Source organism: Heloderma suspectum, chromosome 6 (assembly GCF_057233095.1).
Source record: "Heloderma suspectum isolate Gila_16-S chromosome 6, 16-S_ref, whole genome shotgun sequence".
Taxonomy (NCBI): Eukaryota; Metazoa; Chordata; class Lepidosauria; order Squamata; family Helodermatidae; genus Heloderma; species Heloderma suspectum.
The window spans coordinates 49,830,473-49,847,675 of record NC_139463.1 but is presented as its reverse complement, the minus strand read 5'-3'; the positions used below and the strand labels follow the sequence as shown (position 1 = coordinate 49,847,675).

The 17,203-nt window shown below is 44.8% G+C and overlaps 1 protein-coding gene across 1 annotated transcript in view; it reads left to right on the top strand.

Moving 5' to 3' along the window:
• The window catches only part of XPO7 (exportin 7), an 83,087-nt gene that overhangs the window by 43,705 nt on the left and 22,179 nt on the right, over window positions 1-17,203 (top strand). The window contains exons 3-15 of the mRNA XM_084807123.1: window positions 817-910; window positions 1,693-1,859; window positions 4,052-4,117; window positions 5,712-5,816; window positions 6,420-6,585; window positions 8,972-9,045; window positions 9,315-9,434; window positions 10,885-11,031; window positions 11,625-11,797; window positions 12,191-12,384; window positions 13,032-13,137; window positions 15,432-15,567; window positions 17,049-17,122. Of these exons, the coding sequence (XP_084663249.1) occupies window positions 817-910; window positions 1,693-1,859; window positions 4,052-4,117; window positions 5,712-5,816; window positions 6,420-6,585; window positions 8,972-9,045; window positions 9,315-9,434; window positions 10,885-11,031; window positions 11,625-11,797; window positions 12,191-12,384; window positions 13,032-13,137; window positions 15,432-15,567; window positions 17,049-17,122 (1,622 nt within the window). The remainder of the gene's footprint in view (window positions 1-816; window positions 911-1,692; window positions 1,860-4,051; window positions 4,118-5,711; window positions 5,817-6,419; window positions 6,586-8,971; window positions 9,046-9,314; window positions 9,435-10,884; window positions 11,032-11,624; window positions 11,798-12,190; window positions 12,385-13,031; window positions 13,138-15,431; window positions 15,568-17,048; window positions 17,123-17,203) is intronic.

The window sequence follows — 17,203 nt, the reverse complement described above, 5'->3', positions numbered from 1 at the left end:
TGTACTGGTTTTACTACTTTGCTCTTCCAAACAAAATTTGAGGAATCTACTAGTCTACATAGGTTGGGTTTAATTTATAACTAGCAGGAATAGTTCAATAATAACTTGCAGGGGATACATCAGAATCCAAGATATACCAGTAAGTGCCATTGCATATCCATTTTTATGCTGTCTTGTTTCTTTTGACTTTTTATTGATAATTTTGGAGTCATCCCTAAAATTGTGTGATCATAGATTTTGAGAGACGTGAAGTCTTGTGGCTCCTTAAAGCCTAACCCATCTATTATAGCATAAGTGTTTTGTCTTTAAGGTGCCACTGTGTTGACTATAATTTGTGTGGACAGAAAACTTTGACATGCCAATATCCAGATATCTTTGACTATGTGTACACCTGGAGTGGCAGAGTGACCATCCATTCCACAGTCTCCTTAAAGCCTGGAGTTGTCATCAAGATAAGTTATTCCAGTGGGACATTGTTTGCCTAGCCTACTTAGACAATAGATCTCTAGGCTTAAAGCAAAATGGCCTCTTTTGGTGAACCAGTTTAACTTAGTATATATTTCAGCCAATATGGAAATATAGGTACCTTCAATCGCACTATTCCTAGCATTAGGCATTCTGGAATTCGCACATGCATACAGAGAGAGAAAGATGAAACTTACCTAAGTTGGATGTTGAGGATCAAACCCAGCAGCCTCAGCAAGAGTTATGAAAAGAATTACATCATTGACCTTTAACGATCACTTTGGAGGTTTCACCTTTTCCTACTTTTTGCCTGCAGCTTAACCCTTTGCCTTTTGTATGTTTGTTTTACAGTCATCTTACTCCCAACTATTGGCAGCTACATGCCTTACGAAACTGGTGTCACGCACAAACAACCCTTTGCCCCTGGAACAGCGCATAGACATACGTAAGTAGAAAGTAAAAACCTGGTGGTTCAGCCTGCCCAGAATCAAGATCACTTGCTTGAGGAGCTTAAAGATGCACGTAGTATTAACAGTGCTCCCCTCCTGTCCCCAACATGAGCCTTCAACAATTCGAAACTTAGACTTAACCAGTCATTTAGTGGCAAGATGCTTAATCACAATGTTAGCACACTGTGCCTCCTTCAATTTTCCTACCTCAGTTCTTTCAGACACATTTTATATGATGTGTCAGTACTACAATTGGATTCAGTATGCTTTGTTAAAAGGTTTTTTATAGTGTGAGGAGAGGAATGAGTTTACCTTGTCTCATTTATGTATTTGTTTATGTAGGATATTTACACTCTGCCTTTCCTTAACAAGCCCAAGACAGCTAAAATCCTTCTAGGTTCCTCAGTCAGATCCTCCATGCAACAAATAGCATATGTGTGTCTGTGTAAAAATTACCGTACCTTTCCTCATCTTCCCCTTTGCCAGTTTTATATTTTGTAACTGCCGCAGATATGCAACATTGTGTAATTATTGTTCTATTGCTCTGGTTTTGTCGGCTACCTTGGGCAGTATAAGTGGAAGTATGGGGCATACGTTTATAATAAAGGGCCCCCCAGAGAGGTAACAGTTGTGTAGGTGAACTTGCCACTTCCAACATAGCATCTCTGTTTTAAGGATTAACTTTAGTTATTGCTTTATTTCCAGTTTCTTTCCTAGTTCGCAGCTTCCATCCTAACAACTCTTCATCATCTAGATGCTCCTGTGTTCTGTTTTTCAGGAAACTATGTGCTCAACTACCTTGCTACCAGACCCAAGCTGGCAACCTTTGTTACACAAGCACTAATTCAGCTGTATGCCAGGATCACAAAACTGGGCTGGTTTGACTGTCAGAAGGATGAATATGTTTTCAGAAATGTCATCACTGATGTCACAAGGTTTTTACAGGTTGGCCATCTCCTTCCCTTCCCATTTTGCTGATGTAATGGTTTCACCAAGAGGATTCTTGTAATGCCCTTGGTAAGAGGCTGGTCTTCCATATCCATTTTTCATCATTATTACTGTGCATCTCAGGGCTAAAAGATATGACAGCAGCAGATCCAAGTGTTTAAACTCTGATCTACCCCAATCACATGGGAACATAAGAGTGACCCTGCTGGATCAAACCAAAGGCTTATCTAGTCCAGTATCCTGTTTCCCACAGTGGCAACCAGATGCCTGTGGGAAGCCCACGAGATGGACATAGGAGCAATAGCCTCTCCTGCTTCTAAACCTGGTGGCAAAAAGCCATCATGACCTCTAGCCATTGATAGTCTTGTCCTCCATGAATCATAGAGTTGGAAGGAACCTTGGAGGCCCTCTAGTCCAACTTCCTGTTGGGAACTGGACTAGAGCTGGTAGGATCTGCAATGCAACTACAGCATCCTTGACAGATGGCTGTCCAGCCTTTGCAGAAATACCTCCAGCAAAGGAGATCCTGCTACCTCCCAAGGCAGGCTCCTCCACTGTCAGATAGCCCTTGCTGTTAGAAAAGTTCTCATAATGTTTAGCTGAAATCTCCTTCCCTGCAATTTCTACCCCTGAGTTCTAGTCCTGCTCTCTGGGGCAATGGAAAACAACTCTGTTCCCTCTCCTCCATGACAACCTTCCAGATACTAAAATTCTCTTTGAATTTGTCTCATCTCCTTTTAAAGCCAACTAAGGATGCAATATTATGTATCTTTATACAGAAAAAGTCCTACAACTCCCAGGGGAATGCTGGGAGTTTTAGGGCTTTTTTCTGTCTAAACACGCATAGGATTGCACCCTAAACTAGGGACTATCACCACATGTTCGGGCAGTGAATTCCAGAAGTTAAGCCTGTGTCTCTGAAGAAGTACTTACTTTTCTGTCCTGAATCTCCCACCAGCTGGCGTCATTGCATGACCCTGGTTTCTAGAACTAGATAAGAGGGAGAACATCTTCTCTGTAGCCATGTGCAGGTGTGAATATTTGTTTTTAGTAGCAAAAGGGGCATGTGGGTAGGGAATGCAGAATTCTTCCCTGTTTGTGCTGTGGCTCCCTGAAGTCTGCCTCTGTCAGGTGTTTTTCTTCTCAGCTGGGCTCTGATACCAAGCATGTGCTCGGGAGGGAGAGAAGCACTTCAAGAAGAGTTGCAGAGAGGGAAAAAGATATGCTGCTTTTCAATGGATTTCAGAACAGGAGGCAACATTTAAAAACATCACACATTTTAAAACCAACAATGAAAACAAATAAATGAATAATGGAAACAGCAGAATAAAACATTGTAATAATTAGCTACCAAAGGAAAAAGGAACATTTGAACTTGTCTCCTGGAAGGTAATGGGGAAGGAGTCGTGCAAGCATCTTGTAGGTAGGAGGACATTACAGAGCTCTGGGGCTGCAACACATAAGGTTCTGCTTATGAAAGACAGCCTCGCCTGCATTTGTGATAGAGATTTCAGTTTGGCCTCATTACTAGATCATAAGCCTCTGTGGCTGGGGTTCATACAAGAGGAGAAGTTCCCTGAGATATTTGGGATCCAAGCTGTGCAGGGCTTTTAAAGCCAAACACAGCACCTTAAATTGGGCCTAGAAACAAATTGGCAGCGAGAAAGCCCCATGCTGACATGTTAATTAAATCAAGCCCAGATCTGGCCTAATAAGGAACAGGACAGTTATGGAAACAACACTCCTGAATTGGGGGCATGGCTAGAATCCTGAATGGATTAATTGCCCACAAAGGTGTGGCCAAAGTCTGAGCTGATGGCTTGTAGGTCTGCGGTGCAAGGCCACTTAATTGGTGCATAATGTGAACAGTGATGGCTCTGGATTCCAGCCTCTACCTGTGTGCCTGTGTGCTTATCGGTTGCTGAGAGGCACGTTGGACATAACTTAATTTTATTTATTTTAAAATATTTTTATCCTGCCTCTTGAAGTGATTCATAACAATAAGTTAAAACCGTAGAACACAGTAAAAGGGAGTACATAAACATCTGATCAGCAAAAACCATCAGTAGTTGTTCTTTATTTCTACCAAAGGAATCTTTTCTGCTTCTGTTGTGTGGTGTCATCCTACCTCTGTGCCTCCTCACCACATCTTTTAAAACCCAATCTGACTCTGCCCATTCCTTCTCCAGGACAGTGTAGAGCACTGCATCATAGGAGTGACAATCCTGTCTCAGCTAACAAACGAAATTAATCAAGTAAGTGCTACAGCCTTCCTCAGTGAAACCAGTGCCATCTTTTCTCTCTCACTTTCCTGTGTGCCACTGTGTGTCTGTGCACTGATTTTTGTCTGTGTGGCATGTGCTTTGGTGGTAAAAAACTGGCCCTCCATCTGGAGATTAGTCCAGCTTCCTTTTGAACCTCTCCCCTTTCCAGACACTCCAATGGCTGTGGTTTCAGTGTTAAGGGACTGAAGCAATTATGAGAGTTGTCACAACGAAGACTCACCACTCCTTCAGTATATATGGTGGGGGCAGGGGGTCACTACAGAATTGTAAGGAGGAGTCATTATGTTTCTGCAGCTGCTGCTTTGGGGATTTTTTTTTGCTAACTGAACTTACTTTCATCCTGCTTAGTAATGATGAAGAGTTTTGTGAAAACTCAAAAGCAAGCATATTCCACCTACCAGTATAAGATCTCATTTTGCCTACTGTATCCAGAGTGATAAGGCATTCACTAGTCCCAGCCTTCTGGAGTGATATCTGTGGGACTACATTTGGAGCAGTGCTAAGTGACGTAGGAGTGAAGCAGGGTCACTATCAGTGGTTAATGTTTAGCTCTCTTGTATGATCTGCAGTGGATGGTGTGACTGCTCTGTGTATTTCAAAAGCTGGGGCTGAGGAAAGCAGCTTTAAGCAAGGAAGCATTGGTGCTTGATTGCCCTGTGCAATGAATGGGAGCTGCACAGGAGCACGTTCATGAGGAGAGCGTATTAGTTAGTATGTATTGGGAAGACGTATTTTGGATTTTCCATGTTTAAATTTTTTTTGATTAGACACCAAAATTTATTATTTGTTTGACTGATTGATTTATACCCTGCCTTTCTACCAAAAAATGGCACTCGAGGGGGTCTTGGGCCAGCATTGGGGAGACCATGTTAGTATCTGCTACCAGTCTTCTTAAAAATCAGTTTCCCTTGTGGTTTCTGTCTAACACCATGTTTCATTTCCTGCATGATACTTGCCTGTCTTCTATTTCTAGAGTGCTGAGCCAGGGTTACCTACCATATAACACTGGATGACTCTTTTGTGTTGCGATACACGCATCATTTATCATTCTGTTCAAACAGGAACTTAAAGCAAATGTGGTAGGGCCAGGTTGGTCCCTGTTGGTAGCTGTGTTCCAGATTGTGGTGGTAGGATTGATTGACCCTATTGATAGGCAGTGGATAACTCAACCTGCACCCTGTGCTGAGATAGTCAGTCCGTAGCAAATCTGCCCACACTAGAGCAGAAGATATTGGGCATTGCCTGCATACTTTCTCAAGCACGCAGTTTTGCTTGGCAGTACAAGCAGACAGTAACTGTTTCAACAGCTTTCTGAATTAACGTTCTAGGCAGTTAGCATGTTTTTATCAGCAGTTCAGTGAAATGTTAACAGCAGTGTGGAGACCACTTTCCTAGAGTAATGTAGATGGAGAGCATCTTCTTGGTTTAACTCACTATCAGAAAGCAGTATACGGGATGCTCTAGTGTTTAGTTATTGTCATGGGTCCTATGACTCCTTGCACTCATTCTCCTAATGTGCACTTGAGTTCTAATGTTAATCTCTCTCCTCCCTGCCCCCCTCTAGGCAGACACTACACACCCTCTGACCAAGCACAGGAAAATAGCCTCGTCATTCCGAGATTCATCTTTGTTTGATATTTTCACACTCTCGTGCAATTTACTAAAACAGGTAAGAAGGACATGAGAACAGCTTCCAGAACTTTGGACAAATATTGCTGTGTTTAATTCCATGGAAATAAAATGGCAACCTTCTGGATGAGGAGAGATCATCATGGATTTAGGGCCCTGAAGCTATTTCTCCACAGCCTAGTATGTCAGCAAACATCTATGTATAATGATGTTTAATTAGCAAGGTTGTATTGGCAAGAAACTATGCTCCTGTCTGAAAGGGAATCACAGAAACAGCAAAGAGGTGGTTCCCAGAAGAGCTACTGGACTTTGTCTTTCATTGGACTTCTGTGTGATTGGTTTGGGGCAGTAATGAGGAGGCTAGGGCTGGAAGAATGCTGCCAGTTTGGGTACCAATATACCTGTACCACTCTGCTTTCTCTTACCTGCACATCCCAGATCCATCTATACTCTTTAGGAAAGCAGCTCCTACCACAATGATAAAATTAATTTTTACTAGGCTAAGAGTGAGGCAGTAGGATTTTTTTGGTAGGGGAGCCTTGTGATGTCATGTCATCTTACCACATTGGAGTCCATTTGCTTTCAGGCTCCACTGATGTCTTGATGCCTTTGTGGCATTTTTTTCCCCTTCTTTTTTTGGTAGGCTTCAGGAAAAAACCTGAACTTGAATGATGAAAGCCAGCATGGCCTCCTCATGCAACTCCTCAAGCTCACACACAATTGCCTGAACTTTGACTTCATTGGTACATCAACGGATGAGTCTTCGGACGATCTCTGCACAGTACAGATCCCAACCAGCTGGAGATCAGGTCTGGTCCCTGTCCTGTCTGAGCTTTTAGGCTTGGTAAATAAACTGTTTCAGGAGAGTGGCTTTGCAGCTGATTTGTTGTCTTGGTCAGCTGCAGACCATAGTCTTGTCTAAACCATGCATACACTTTCCATTCTATGACCTCTGGGGATGTTGTACCTCAGAGCTGGTGTGGGGTATGAACTGGCAAGGCCCCGGCTCAGAGACTGCCACTTCCACAAACTCCCTAAGTGGCCTTAGGCAAGCCACAATTCTCTCAGATATCTGCAATAATATAAGAGTTGATCTTACAGCAGGGATGAGCCACTTCCAGGGGTCAGGGGGCAACATTGCCCCCATCCCACCCAGACCCTGTGGGGGCTGTGCCCCTCCCTCACTGCTGCCAGAAGTTTCTGCCACAATCGCAGTGATTCTGCTGGGGTTGTGGCAGCAGTGGGGACTTTGGGGGCCACAGAAGCGTCCCTGGCAAGTGGTGTGTTGCCCACCCATCTTACGGGGGCAGGGGCGTGTTGCCAGGATTGCTAAGAGAATGTGAAGTGATTTGGATTCTCCGAAGGATTTATAGGCATATTTACAGAAACAACTGGGCTTGCATGATCACCGCAGCCCACTGTGACTTATTTAAGCCACTGTGGGTTGTGGCATGTGCTAATAACCATTTTGAATATTCAGCCCATGGCGGGGGTTACCATGGTATGCCTTGTTGTCTGAATCTGGGTGGCGGGGTTGTTGGAGGAGGTTTCAACAACAGTATTCAAAATGGCTGCCAGCATACATTGTAACCCATCGTGGCTTAAATAAACCGTGGCGGGCTGCAGTGATCATGAGAACTGGCCTGGCATGACCTGTATAACCAGGCTAGAACGTCTTAGCTGCCGCTCACCCTACGCCAGATAAAAGATAACTTGGCCAGTAGGGTGGGGATCCCTAACCAGAAACACTGCACTGGTGAGTGTTAAATGGAATTGTTGTTCCTGCATTAGTTATTATTTATTACATTTATTTATTAGATTTATGTCCTGCTTTTTTTCCTCTTGCAAGGAACCCAAGGTGACTTACATGGTCCGCCTCCTCTCCATTTTTATCCTCACAACAATCCTGTGAGGTAGGTCAGGCTGAGAGTCAGTGACTCGCCCAAAGTCACCCAGTAAACTTCATGGCTGAGTGGAGAGTAGAACCCAAATCTCTCGAGTCTCAGTTCAACACTCTAACCATTACACCACACTGGCTCTCATTCAGCAGCAGCAGCTGTGGGATATCAAAGGCTTTCCATAGTGCTTGTATTGAATTCTGAAAGCTATTTTTCCCATATCATCAAGTAACTGTGAAAACTAAACTTTACACTATACTTTCTTATAACACATCATAACAGTTAGGTTTAAACACTATTTTCCTACATTAAGTACTGCTTTGGTGGTTCTGTCCTCTGAGCTTAGAAAGGATAGAGGGCTAGAGAAAGGGGTTTCCATTCTAACAGGCAGCTTCTAAAAGGGGTTTTCTGTAGAGAGCAAATAAGTGCAGGGAGGGAGCATCATGGGAAGGTGTTCAAGAGGGTGAAGAAAACTTCTTTAATGAAGAGAAAGTCTTGGCAAATCAAGAGATAGCTAAGTAGCAGTAAAAGAGTAGCATTAACTCTTACTTTTTTTACAGGTGTCAGTACTTTTTAAGTATAACCACCATGATAAATATATACTTCAGCTAAAATCCATGCAGTTGATGTCTTGTAAAGACAGATGGAGATTCAAAATAAACTAGCATCTTCTAGCCACGTCACTCTTTAATTGTTTGGGAACCTTAAACATGGCATGCAGTTAATGCATGATTTATATAGGGCTGATTGCAGGAACCTCTATGCTTTCTTTAATGTCATGTTGTAGTGCAGCTCCAAGGCCACCATGCTGGCTCCTGAAAGTAGGCATTGCTCAGCATCACTTTTCTTTTCGCCATTTCAACAGGTATTACTTTATGCTTTAACTCAAAACTTCAGAGAGCATTTTCTCACTGAATTAGGGAAAAACTACACATGGAGATCTATGATTGGTTCTGCCAACATCTTTTATTTTTAGCTTTTAAGAGCGGGGGGTGGGCAATGTGGATTGGGGCCATGGTGCTCCAAAGCAGCTGCTGGGGGCAGAGGATGGCTGCTTTTAAGGCTTAAAAATGGTATCAGGCTCTCCCACATCATGTGCTGTTTGGCCCCCAGGGTAATAAAAGACAAGGAGGCTAATAATGGGACTTGGATTTCTTGCATGAGTACTGCTCTGTATCGATGAGAGTTTAGGGCCTGGGGTGGTCATAAGTGCTGGCCTGAGCCACGTTGTCAGAGTGTTCTTTGTATTGTGGTGGTTCAGGCATCCACAATAATGTGGTGTTTGTGTCTCTTTCAGCGTTTCTAGATTCCTCAACCTTACAGCTGTTTTTTGACCTCTACCATTCCATCCCTCCTACATTTTCACCTCTGGTAAGTGTGGAATTCTTGACTATTGGACATGGATATTTCAGTAGAATTTCCCCTCAGGAGGCTCAGGGGATGGGTTTGGGCACCATATGGGAGGTCACAGGGATCCACCCCTCCCCCATCACAAGAAGGATGACCTGCATGTTTCCTTTGTCTTTCCACAACCTTTGCTAACACAGCTATGTATGCCCCCACATGCATTTACTTTCTCACTGCCTATCTCATTCCAGACAAATCATGGTTCTCCATTTTATTCCCTCTGCTTCCTTTAGGTCTTATCGTGTCTAGTGCAAATCGCCTCTGTCCGTCGATCCCTATTTAACAATGCAGAAAGAGCAAAGTTCCTGTCTCATCTCGTTGATGGTGTCAAGCGAATACTGGAAAACCCCCAGGTGAGTCTGTCAAAACTTTGGACGGTAACAAGCCCATGTGTTCATTGTCAGAATGGGTCTCTTGGAAAAGCAGGTGGGTGCTCTGAAATTCTATTTTGAGTCCAGCAAAACACAGACAACATGGCAGAGCACTTTAGAAGACCCATGGAGCCAAGCACCAAGTGAAATCTTTGAGTGTCCAGTGAACTAGTTAGAAACCAGGGCAAAGGTTAAGTGGGTATAAAAACACAAGGTTGATGGTACATATGCTTTCAGTCCATTAGGGAAAATTAAGGAAAAGTAATAAAAGGTCACAATAGTGAAAACATCCCAGGATTGAGCTCTGGTAGCATGTGTGTGCTTTTTTCTGAAAACAAAATCTGTGCCAAGTTTCTGTGCTAATGAAAGTGGGATTCTGCAAGCTGTATATACTTGTAAATTGTGCTTATAGCACGTATTATATGTAGGGCCCACAGCAAAACATTGCTGTGTGCCGTGCTCATGTTCAGGTTTCCAGCCACTCCTCTCCAACCCCCCATTGATTTTCTGCTTTCTTCCCTCTTAACAGTCAGTCAGCATTCCATGATATGGTCAGTCCTTGTTGGCCGGTTTTTATGCGTCCCCCTATATCCCCCCATTTTAGTGTTTTTTCTAAAGATTTGTTGTGCTTATGCAAACCTTGGGGTTTCCCTGAACCGGTTGATAGCTCCCTTTTGTGTGTGGGTGGTGCTGTTTCAGCTACGCAAGGGTAGGCATTTGGAGAATGAGTTTACTGTTGGTTCCTAAAGGAGTAGCCATGTTAGTCTATATTGCATGAAAAACAACGAAGAGTCTTGTAGCACCTTAAAGATGACACATTTATGCTGTTAGATATAGGGAGCGGCAAAGAGAGAGGCAGGTCACCCCAACCCTGCAGCTGGGCCACTGAAATCCTGCTCGGCACATTTCCAACTTCAGAGATTTCACCTGGCATTGCCCACCTAGTTGAAGCCTACAATTCTCGGTGCATGGCCACTTTGAGTGATGTTGCTGTGCCACATGTGATAACAAAGACAGCTGTTCATTCCACACAGTGTACTGAGCTGGCTTATGATAGTAGACAGCACTAATATTACAGAGCAAGTCAGAAGTTTGGGTGATCAAAATCATTTGGGGCCTACATAAATTAGATGGCAGCCACTCGCACAGCTAAAACCAGCTGGTTGCTGCTGTCACCTGGAATGTTTTGTAGACCTCTGTGTTGCGAGACACAGGTAATAGGATGTGCTTTAGCCAGTACCCAGCCGAGTGAGTAAAAGCTTTTGTACCATGCTGAAGCAGAGAACTGCCCAGTGGTCTACAGAATAGAGCAAGTATCATCTTTATTCAGTGGAGATTTCTCCGATCTGGGGGCAGAGGACTCCTCATTCCCAGTGCTGTGAACCATTCAGGCATAGTGGCCTGACCATGACTTCATTTGTTTCTTTCTCAGAGCTTGTCAGACCCAAACAACTACCATGAGTTTTGTCGGCTTCTAGCTCGGCTGAAAAGCAATTACCAGCTGGGGGAGCTGGTGAAAGTGGAAAACTACCCTGAGGTCATCCGCCTCATTGCCAACTTCACAGTGACCAGTTTGCAGGTGGGAAACTGTACTGTTTGGGTTCCTTTGCTGCACGAGAGGGGGAGAAACGGCAGCATGGAGGCAGCACCCATCACACTGCAATCCTTGACCCAATTGTGTTGAAACTGAGTGTGTGGTTGGAGGTTGTCTCTGAGCAGCAGTCCTGGTCACTCAAGGTTCCTGTGGGTGTCAACACATATGAAGAATTTTGTTGGGGCATTCCATGCCGTACAACCTTTTAGTTTGTTACAATGGAAAACACTTTTAACTTGGGCACAAACAAGAGCAAGGGTTAGAGCCTGTTCTGTTAGAGCAACTGTTTTTGGAAGATACCCTTTCATTATGTAGCCATCATGGACAGAATCAGTAGGGTGGGGGTGGGGGAAGATAAGGAAGCTTAAGGCCCAAATTGCTGAGCTTCAGTTCCCCTTTAGAAGTATGCAGGTGGCCAAATAGGTCTGCTATGTCTTGCTTAAATTTATTTTGAGGGTCACCTACTCGGTATTTGAACAGTTTCTGTTTCATTAAGTACAAATGCTGTGCAAAGGCCAGCATGGTGGAGCTGGCAAGCATGAAAGTGATATTCAGCTTCCTTCCCTTCCTTTGTGCAGCACTGGGAATTTGCTCCAAACAGCGTACACTATCTCCTAAGCCTGTGGCAGCGGCTGGCAGCATCTGTTCCTTACGTCAAAGCCACAGAGCCACACATGCTGGAGACATACACACCTGAAGTCACCAAAGCTTACATCACCTCCAGACTGGAGTCTGTGCACATCATACTGAGGTAAAGAGGCAGTCAGTACCTGAGCCATGGAAGAAGAACCTTTGCCCTCCTAGGCCCTTATTGCTGTCCTTGATCAAGGATTTCTGAAAATAATCAAACCAGGAGGAATTCTGACAGGAGTTCCTGGGATTTCCTTGCTGCTGCTGGGATTCCCAGGGTCCCAGTGATGAGCCCTTTCTTGCTCTGCTATTTTCAGCTCTTAACTGTTGATCCACAGAGTGCTCAAGCAGAGATCACATAGTCTGAGGACACAAGTCAGCAATTTTTCACCATGAAGCTTGGGGAAAGAGGGCAGGAGAGATGAGCTGCTTTTTCTCTTTGGAAGTCAGCGTGATCTGTATGCCATGAGCAGCATTTTTATCTTTTTTGCCTTGCTGCTTCCTCCTTGTGCAGAGACGGCTTGGAAGATCCATTGGACGACACGGGTCTGGTGCAGCAGCAGCTAGACCAGCTGTCCACTATTGGGCGTTGTGAATATGAGAAGACATGTGCTCTCCTTGTGCAGCTGTTTGATCAGGCAGCCCAGTCCTATCAGGAGCTGCTGCAGAGTGCAACAGCCATCCCAGTGGATGTAGCAGTACAGGAAGGTGAGTGCCCAGAAAGCTGCAACAGCATAACTCTCCTGCCACAGGACAAAAAGTTCATGACTGCTCCTTCCATGGGTGCTGCTGCTTCACCCAACACCAATCTGCTTTAAGACTGTGCTGCTGCTTTACACAATTTTGTTAGTTTGTCAGAGGAATTTGCTGTGAACTTTTGAGGTTGTAATTCTTGCCAAAATAAAGCAATGGAAATGGTGAAGGATTTTTGGGACCATAAAAGATGGGAGAAGCTAGGAAGATTCAGCTTAGAGGAAAAAATAGAGGTTGTCGGGGGAAGCAGTTACTATTAGATGTTGTTGAAGTTACCTGTGGCAGGGATGGGAGGAATTAATTAAAGGCCCAACCTAATCTGCCATGTAAATGCGCTCCTTCCAACTGTAAAAACAGTTTATCTTCGCAGCAGCTGGCCCAGGGAAGCTGTGGAATCTCGTTCCCCTGCTTTTTTTTTTTTAAAGGGGAGCAGTGGACAGACAACTGTAGATCCAAGGAAATCTTGCCCCCCCAGTAGTTGGGCTTAGTTTATCCTTGAAGTCCTTTCCAGCATTAATGTGATTATGCCTTCAAAGGCCCTAGTCTTAGCTTTTCAGAGATGCACTTCTGTGGATCAGGACTCTAGCCTCTTCTGGTTTCAGGACGTCTGACGTGGCTTGTCTATATCATTGGGGCTGTGATTGGTGGCCGGGTATCATTTGCCAGCACAGATGAGCAGGACGCAATGGATGGCGAACTGGTTTGTCGGTAGGAGCTGTTGTATTCCTAAGCCTCTAATAAACATTCCTGAAGAGATGGTGCATGAGAGGGTTTTACCCTTACAGGCAGCCCAAAAATAATTCCAAATACAAAAAAATACAGCAGTCCCACCTCTTCTCAACTCCCCCACACCGTTTCTCTTCATAGTGAAAACCCTAGAATCTGAAGGGCTTTAAGGAAAGTTTTATTGGGTGGTTGGGTGAGTGAGTCAGTCACACTTCGTTGTGGGTGCTACTGCACAAGTTCAAACTGCTGTTCTAGATGCAGAATTCACCATCCTGAGAATCTGTTTTCTTTTGTCTTGTTCTTTAAAGCAGAGCTGGTTTCTGGGCTTTCTGGTAGTAAAATTGGGCTTTGAAAGTATGTGGCCAGTGCATAGTGCTTTTTCCAAGAGGAGATGGAATGGCTTGCTGTCCCATCCCACGACTAGCAGAATCGATAATAAAAATAAGGTGGAGATGTGTATAATTTATGCAAGCTATAAAATTCAGCTCTTGGTGCACATTTTTTAAAATCTAGAATATACAGAGCCCTGATGATCCTCTTCAAAACGATCCCAACTTGGTAGAGGTTATGGTGTGCTTGATGCCATTCTAATCCTTCACAAGTATCTCCTGACTGTTTATGTGTAGGGTTCATCTTGCCAAATACAAGCTGTGCATTCCAAGGTAAAAACGTGACAGGGAGAAAATGTTCCCCCACATTCTTCCTAGCACAATGACCTAGTTCCCACGACATGACAACCCATGGTGGGTTGACTTGTTGCTTCAGAGTGGCTTGTTGTGATGTCAAAACCTAGCACAGTGGCTTCAGTGTGGTTTGTTAACGACACACAAGCCACCCTGAGAACCCACGGCTTGTTGTTGGGTTGTTCAGAGTTGCTTGTTTTCAGAGCAGCTTGTTGTGACATGCGAACTGAGCACAATGCCTTGTGTGTGGCCCAAAGACTACAGAGTCGCTTGGCAAGAGGAGCAGAAGCCTGACTGCTCCGTTTGCTGCCTCGTGATCTCACCAGCCATGTGTCAGGCTGGCAACACCTGTGTGCCTGATTGCTGCTCGCTTTCAGCAAATGGGAGAATTGCACCTATCGAGCAGTGATCGACCATGACGCTTGCACAAATTTCCTAATGTGCGGATCTTCTTTTTACTTTCTTGAATTGTATGCAAATTTAGTGGGGGTGGGGGAACAGACCAAAAAATCATATCACCCCATAGGCTAAAGCGTGAAACTGCAGATTTGGGGGGGGATTGCACTTTTCTAGCTTTAAAAAAAACTTTGGGGGAGATTTGCATATATTGGCATTAACTGATGTGCATTAATTAGTTAATGCGCGCAAGCGCACATATGCACTAGGTAATGCAAATGTCTGCAAATCTGTACAATTTCAGAAAGTAAAAAAAAGAAGACCCCTGACCATTCACAAAACAGACAGAACGGATTTAACAAGGTGTTACTCTTAGGAAAAAAAAAAAAAAAGCTATGCTGCAATGGGCACTGGGATGCAGGCGGGAGGACCGGGGGGTGGGGGGGAACGAACCAGGGCAAGCTGAGGAGCACCTGATCATCTGAGAGCAGTGGCGTTGGTTAGCGATAGATTAAAAAAGCCACTGTGGTTTGTTTTCAGGGTGGCTTATCGTGATGTGCACCCAGTATGCTGGGTGAGAAGCATCCTTTTTCCTGATACTATTTTGAACGTTATGAGCATTTAAGATTGCCCACTGACCATGTACCCCTGGCTCAACCATACATAACAGTTTGGGCTGGGTAACAAATTTCTTGAGTAGTTTCCATTCTGCGAAGACCAGAATACCCCAGGAGACTGTCCGAGGAGGGTGCCTCCTCCACAGTGGTGAACCTTGTTCTTGGGTGCTGCGTGCTGTGGCAGCTGACTTGGCAGGCTGGCACTGGACACCAGTGAGCTGGAGCAAGGCCTCTGACTCAGGGCTGCCCCCGTGGTGACCCTCTCCTGGCCTCAGAGCGCCATGCCTTGTGACTGGTGCCTGCCTGCTTCACATCTCGCTCTGCTGACCAGTCTTTGTAGTAACCTCCATTTTAGCCTGGTGTGAAGCCAGGCAGGAAGCTGCGATTAGCCCTCGAACCTCACGTAGAAAGTGCCTCGTGTCTGCACTTCATGCTGTTGATGTTTGGTTGCTTCCACTAACCTTGCGTGTGGCGTGGAAGGAACTTCTTGTCGCAGGGGCAGCCTGGCCCTTGCTGGCCCTGTCTTCCACCTCTTTGCTGTTGCTGGACCTTCAATCCCTGGTGACTTGCTCCTTCCCAGGGTTCTTCAGCTCATGAATCTGACAGACTCCCGCCTGGCCCAGGCAGGCAATGAGAAGCTGGAGCTGGCAATGCTGAGCTTCTTCGAGCAGTTCCGGAAAATCTACATTGGAGACCAGGTGCAGAAATCCTCTAAGGTAAATCCCTCTTGCGTTGGGCAACTCCTCCTTCTCATTGTTGGACTTCCGTCATGCTTTCTAGCTGCTCTTCAGCTATAGAACCCTCCATCTGCAGCTACTTCTTTTGTGTGTTTCTGGCTGTTGACACATCCATCCATTCATCCATCCATCTATCTATCTATCATTCTTGTATCCCGCCCTTCCTCGCAAAAGAGCTCAGGGCAGCTAACAGTCTCAATAACAACAGCATTAAAAACAATTCTAAAAATATAAATAGAATTTAAAAATCAACAACAAATACAGTAACAGCAACCAGCAGCAGAAGTAGCTAACTAACTCTGATAACAACCATCAACTTTCACTGTGTTCTGAAAGCATGCTAAAAGAGGTATGTTTTAACTGCAAATGCAAACAGTGTGGGGGCCAGTGCAATTTTGGAGGAGCTCTACAACTGGGGAGCCGCCACCAAGAAGGCCTCGCTTTGCGTGTTAGCCCCACAAGCCATGCTCCCCATGGGCACCTCCAGCAGATCCTTGCTGATCTTAAAAATTGAGTCTGTTGGTACTGGCAAAGGTGATTCTTCAAGTACTTGGTCCTGAGTCATTTAGGAATTTGTTCACTGGTACTAAACACTTTAAATTGAACCCTATAGCATACTGGCAGCATGCAGAGCTTTCAGGATAAGTGTAATATGATCCCGTCTGTGACACACAGGCAGCAACATTCTGCACCACCTGCAGCTTTTGGGCCATCTTCAAGGGAACTCCACATAAAGTGCATTGCAGTCATCCAGTCAGGAGCTTATCAGAGCATGGACTTCTGTGACAAGGTTGTCCTGGTCCAAGAATAGCTGTAGCTGGTAAACCAGCTAGAGCTGGATGTAGGGCCTTTTTGCCATCAAAGCCACATGAGCCTCCAGTGACCACTTTGAATCTAGGAGTACCCCCAGACTATACATCTGCTCTTTCAGGGGGAGCACTACCATGGCCAGAGTAGGTTGTCTACCTAATTCCTGGTAACGGGAACCTTCTGTCCATAGAGTCTCCATCTTATCAAAATTCAACTTCAGTCTATTCGTCCTCATCAAACCCATCACTACTGCCCCATGGCTGTAGGGGTGCTCGTCAGGATCCCACTGACAATTTTGCAAGGCGGGTGAGATGCAATTTGGTATATCTCAGACTTTCAGCCTCTTTAGACTTTAGACTTTCAGCCTCTTCTGCAACTCTGCAAGGGATGCTAGTGCTTGCTTCCAGGTCTGCATGCAGCTGCAACTCTGCATGCAGAGAGTATGCAATTCAAAAGGTGAGACCCCACTCATTTGCAGTAGTGACAGAAAGCTCCTTCATAGAGTGTTCAACGGGGCATGTACGCCCTGCTTTTTACTGCAGGGAAAATGGCATATTGTTCATGCTAGGCTTTTTTTTCTTCCAGGTGTCCATGTTCCTACAGGAAAAGTTGCAAATTCTATTTTCCATTTTCTTGTTTTCCACTTCTAGCTGTATCGTCGGCTCTCAGAGGTCCTAGGGCTGAATGATGAGACCATGGTCCTGAGTGTCTTCATAGGGAAAATGTAAGTGTTCTTGTTTGCTACCACCTGAACTTCTCCAGCGTGTACCAGAGAACTTTGGTCTCTGAAGACAGTAAAGCAGTG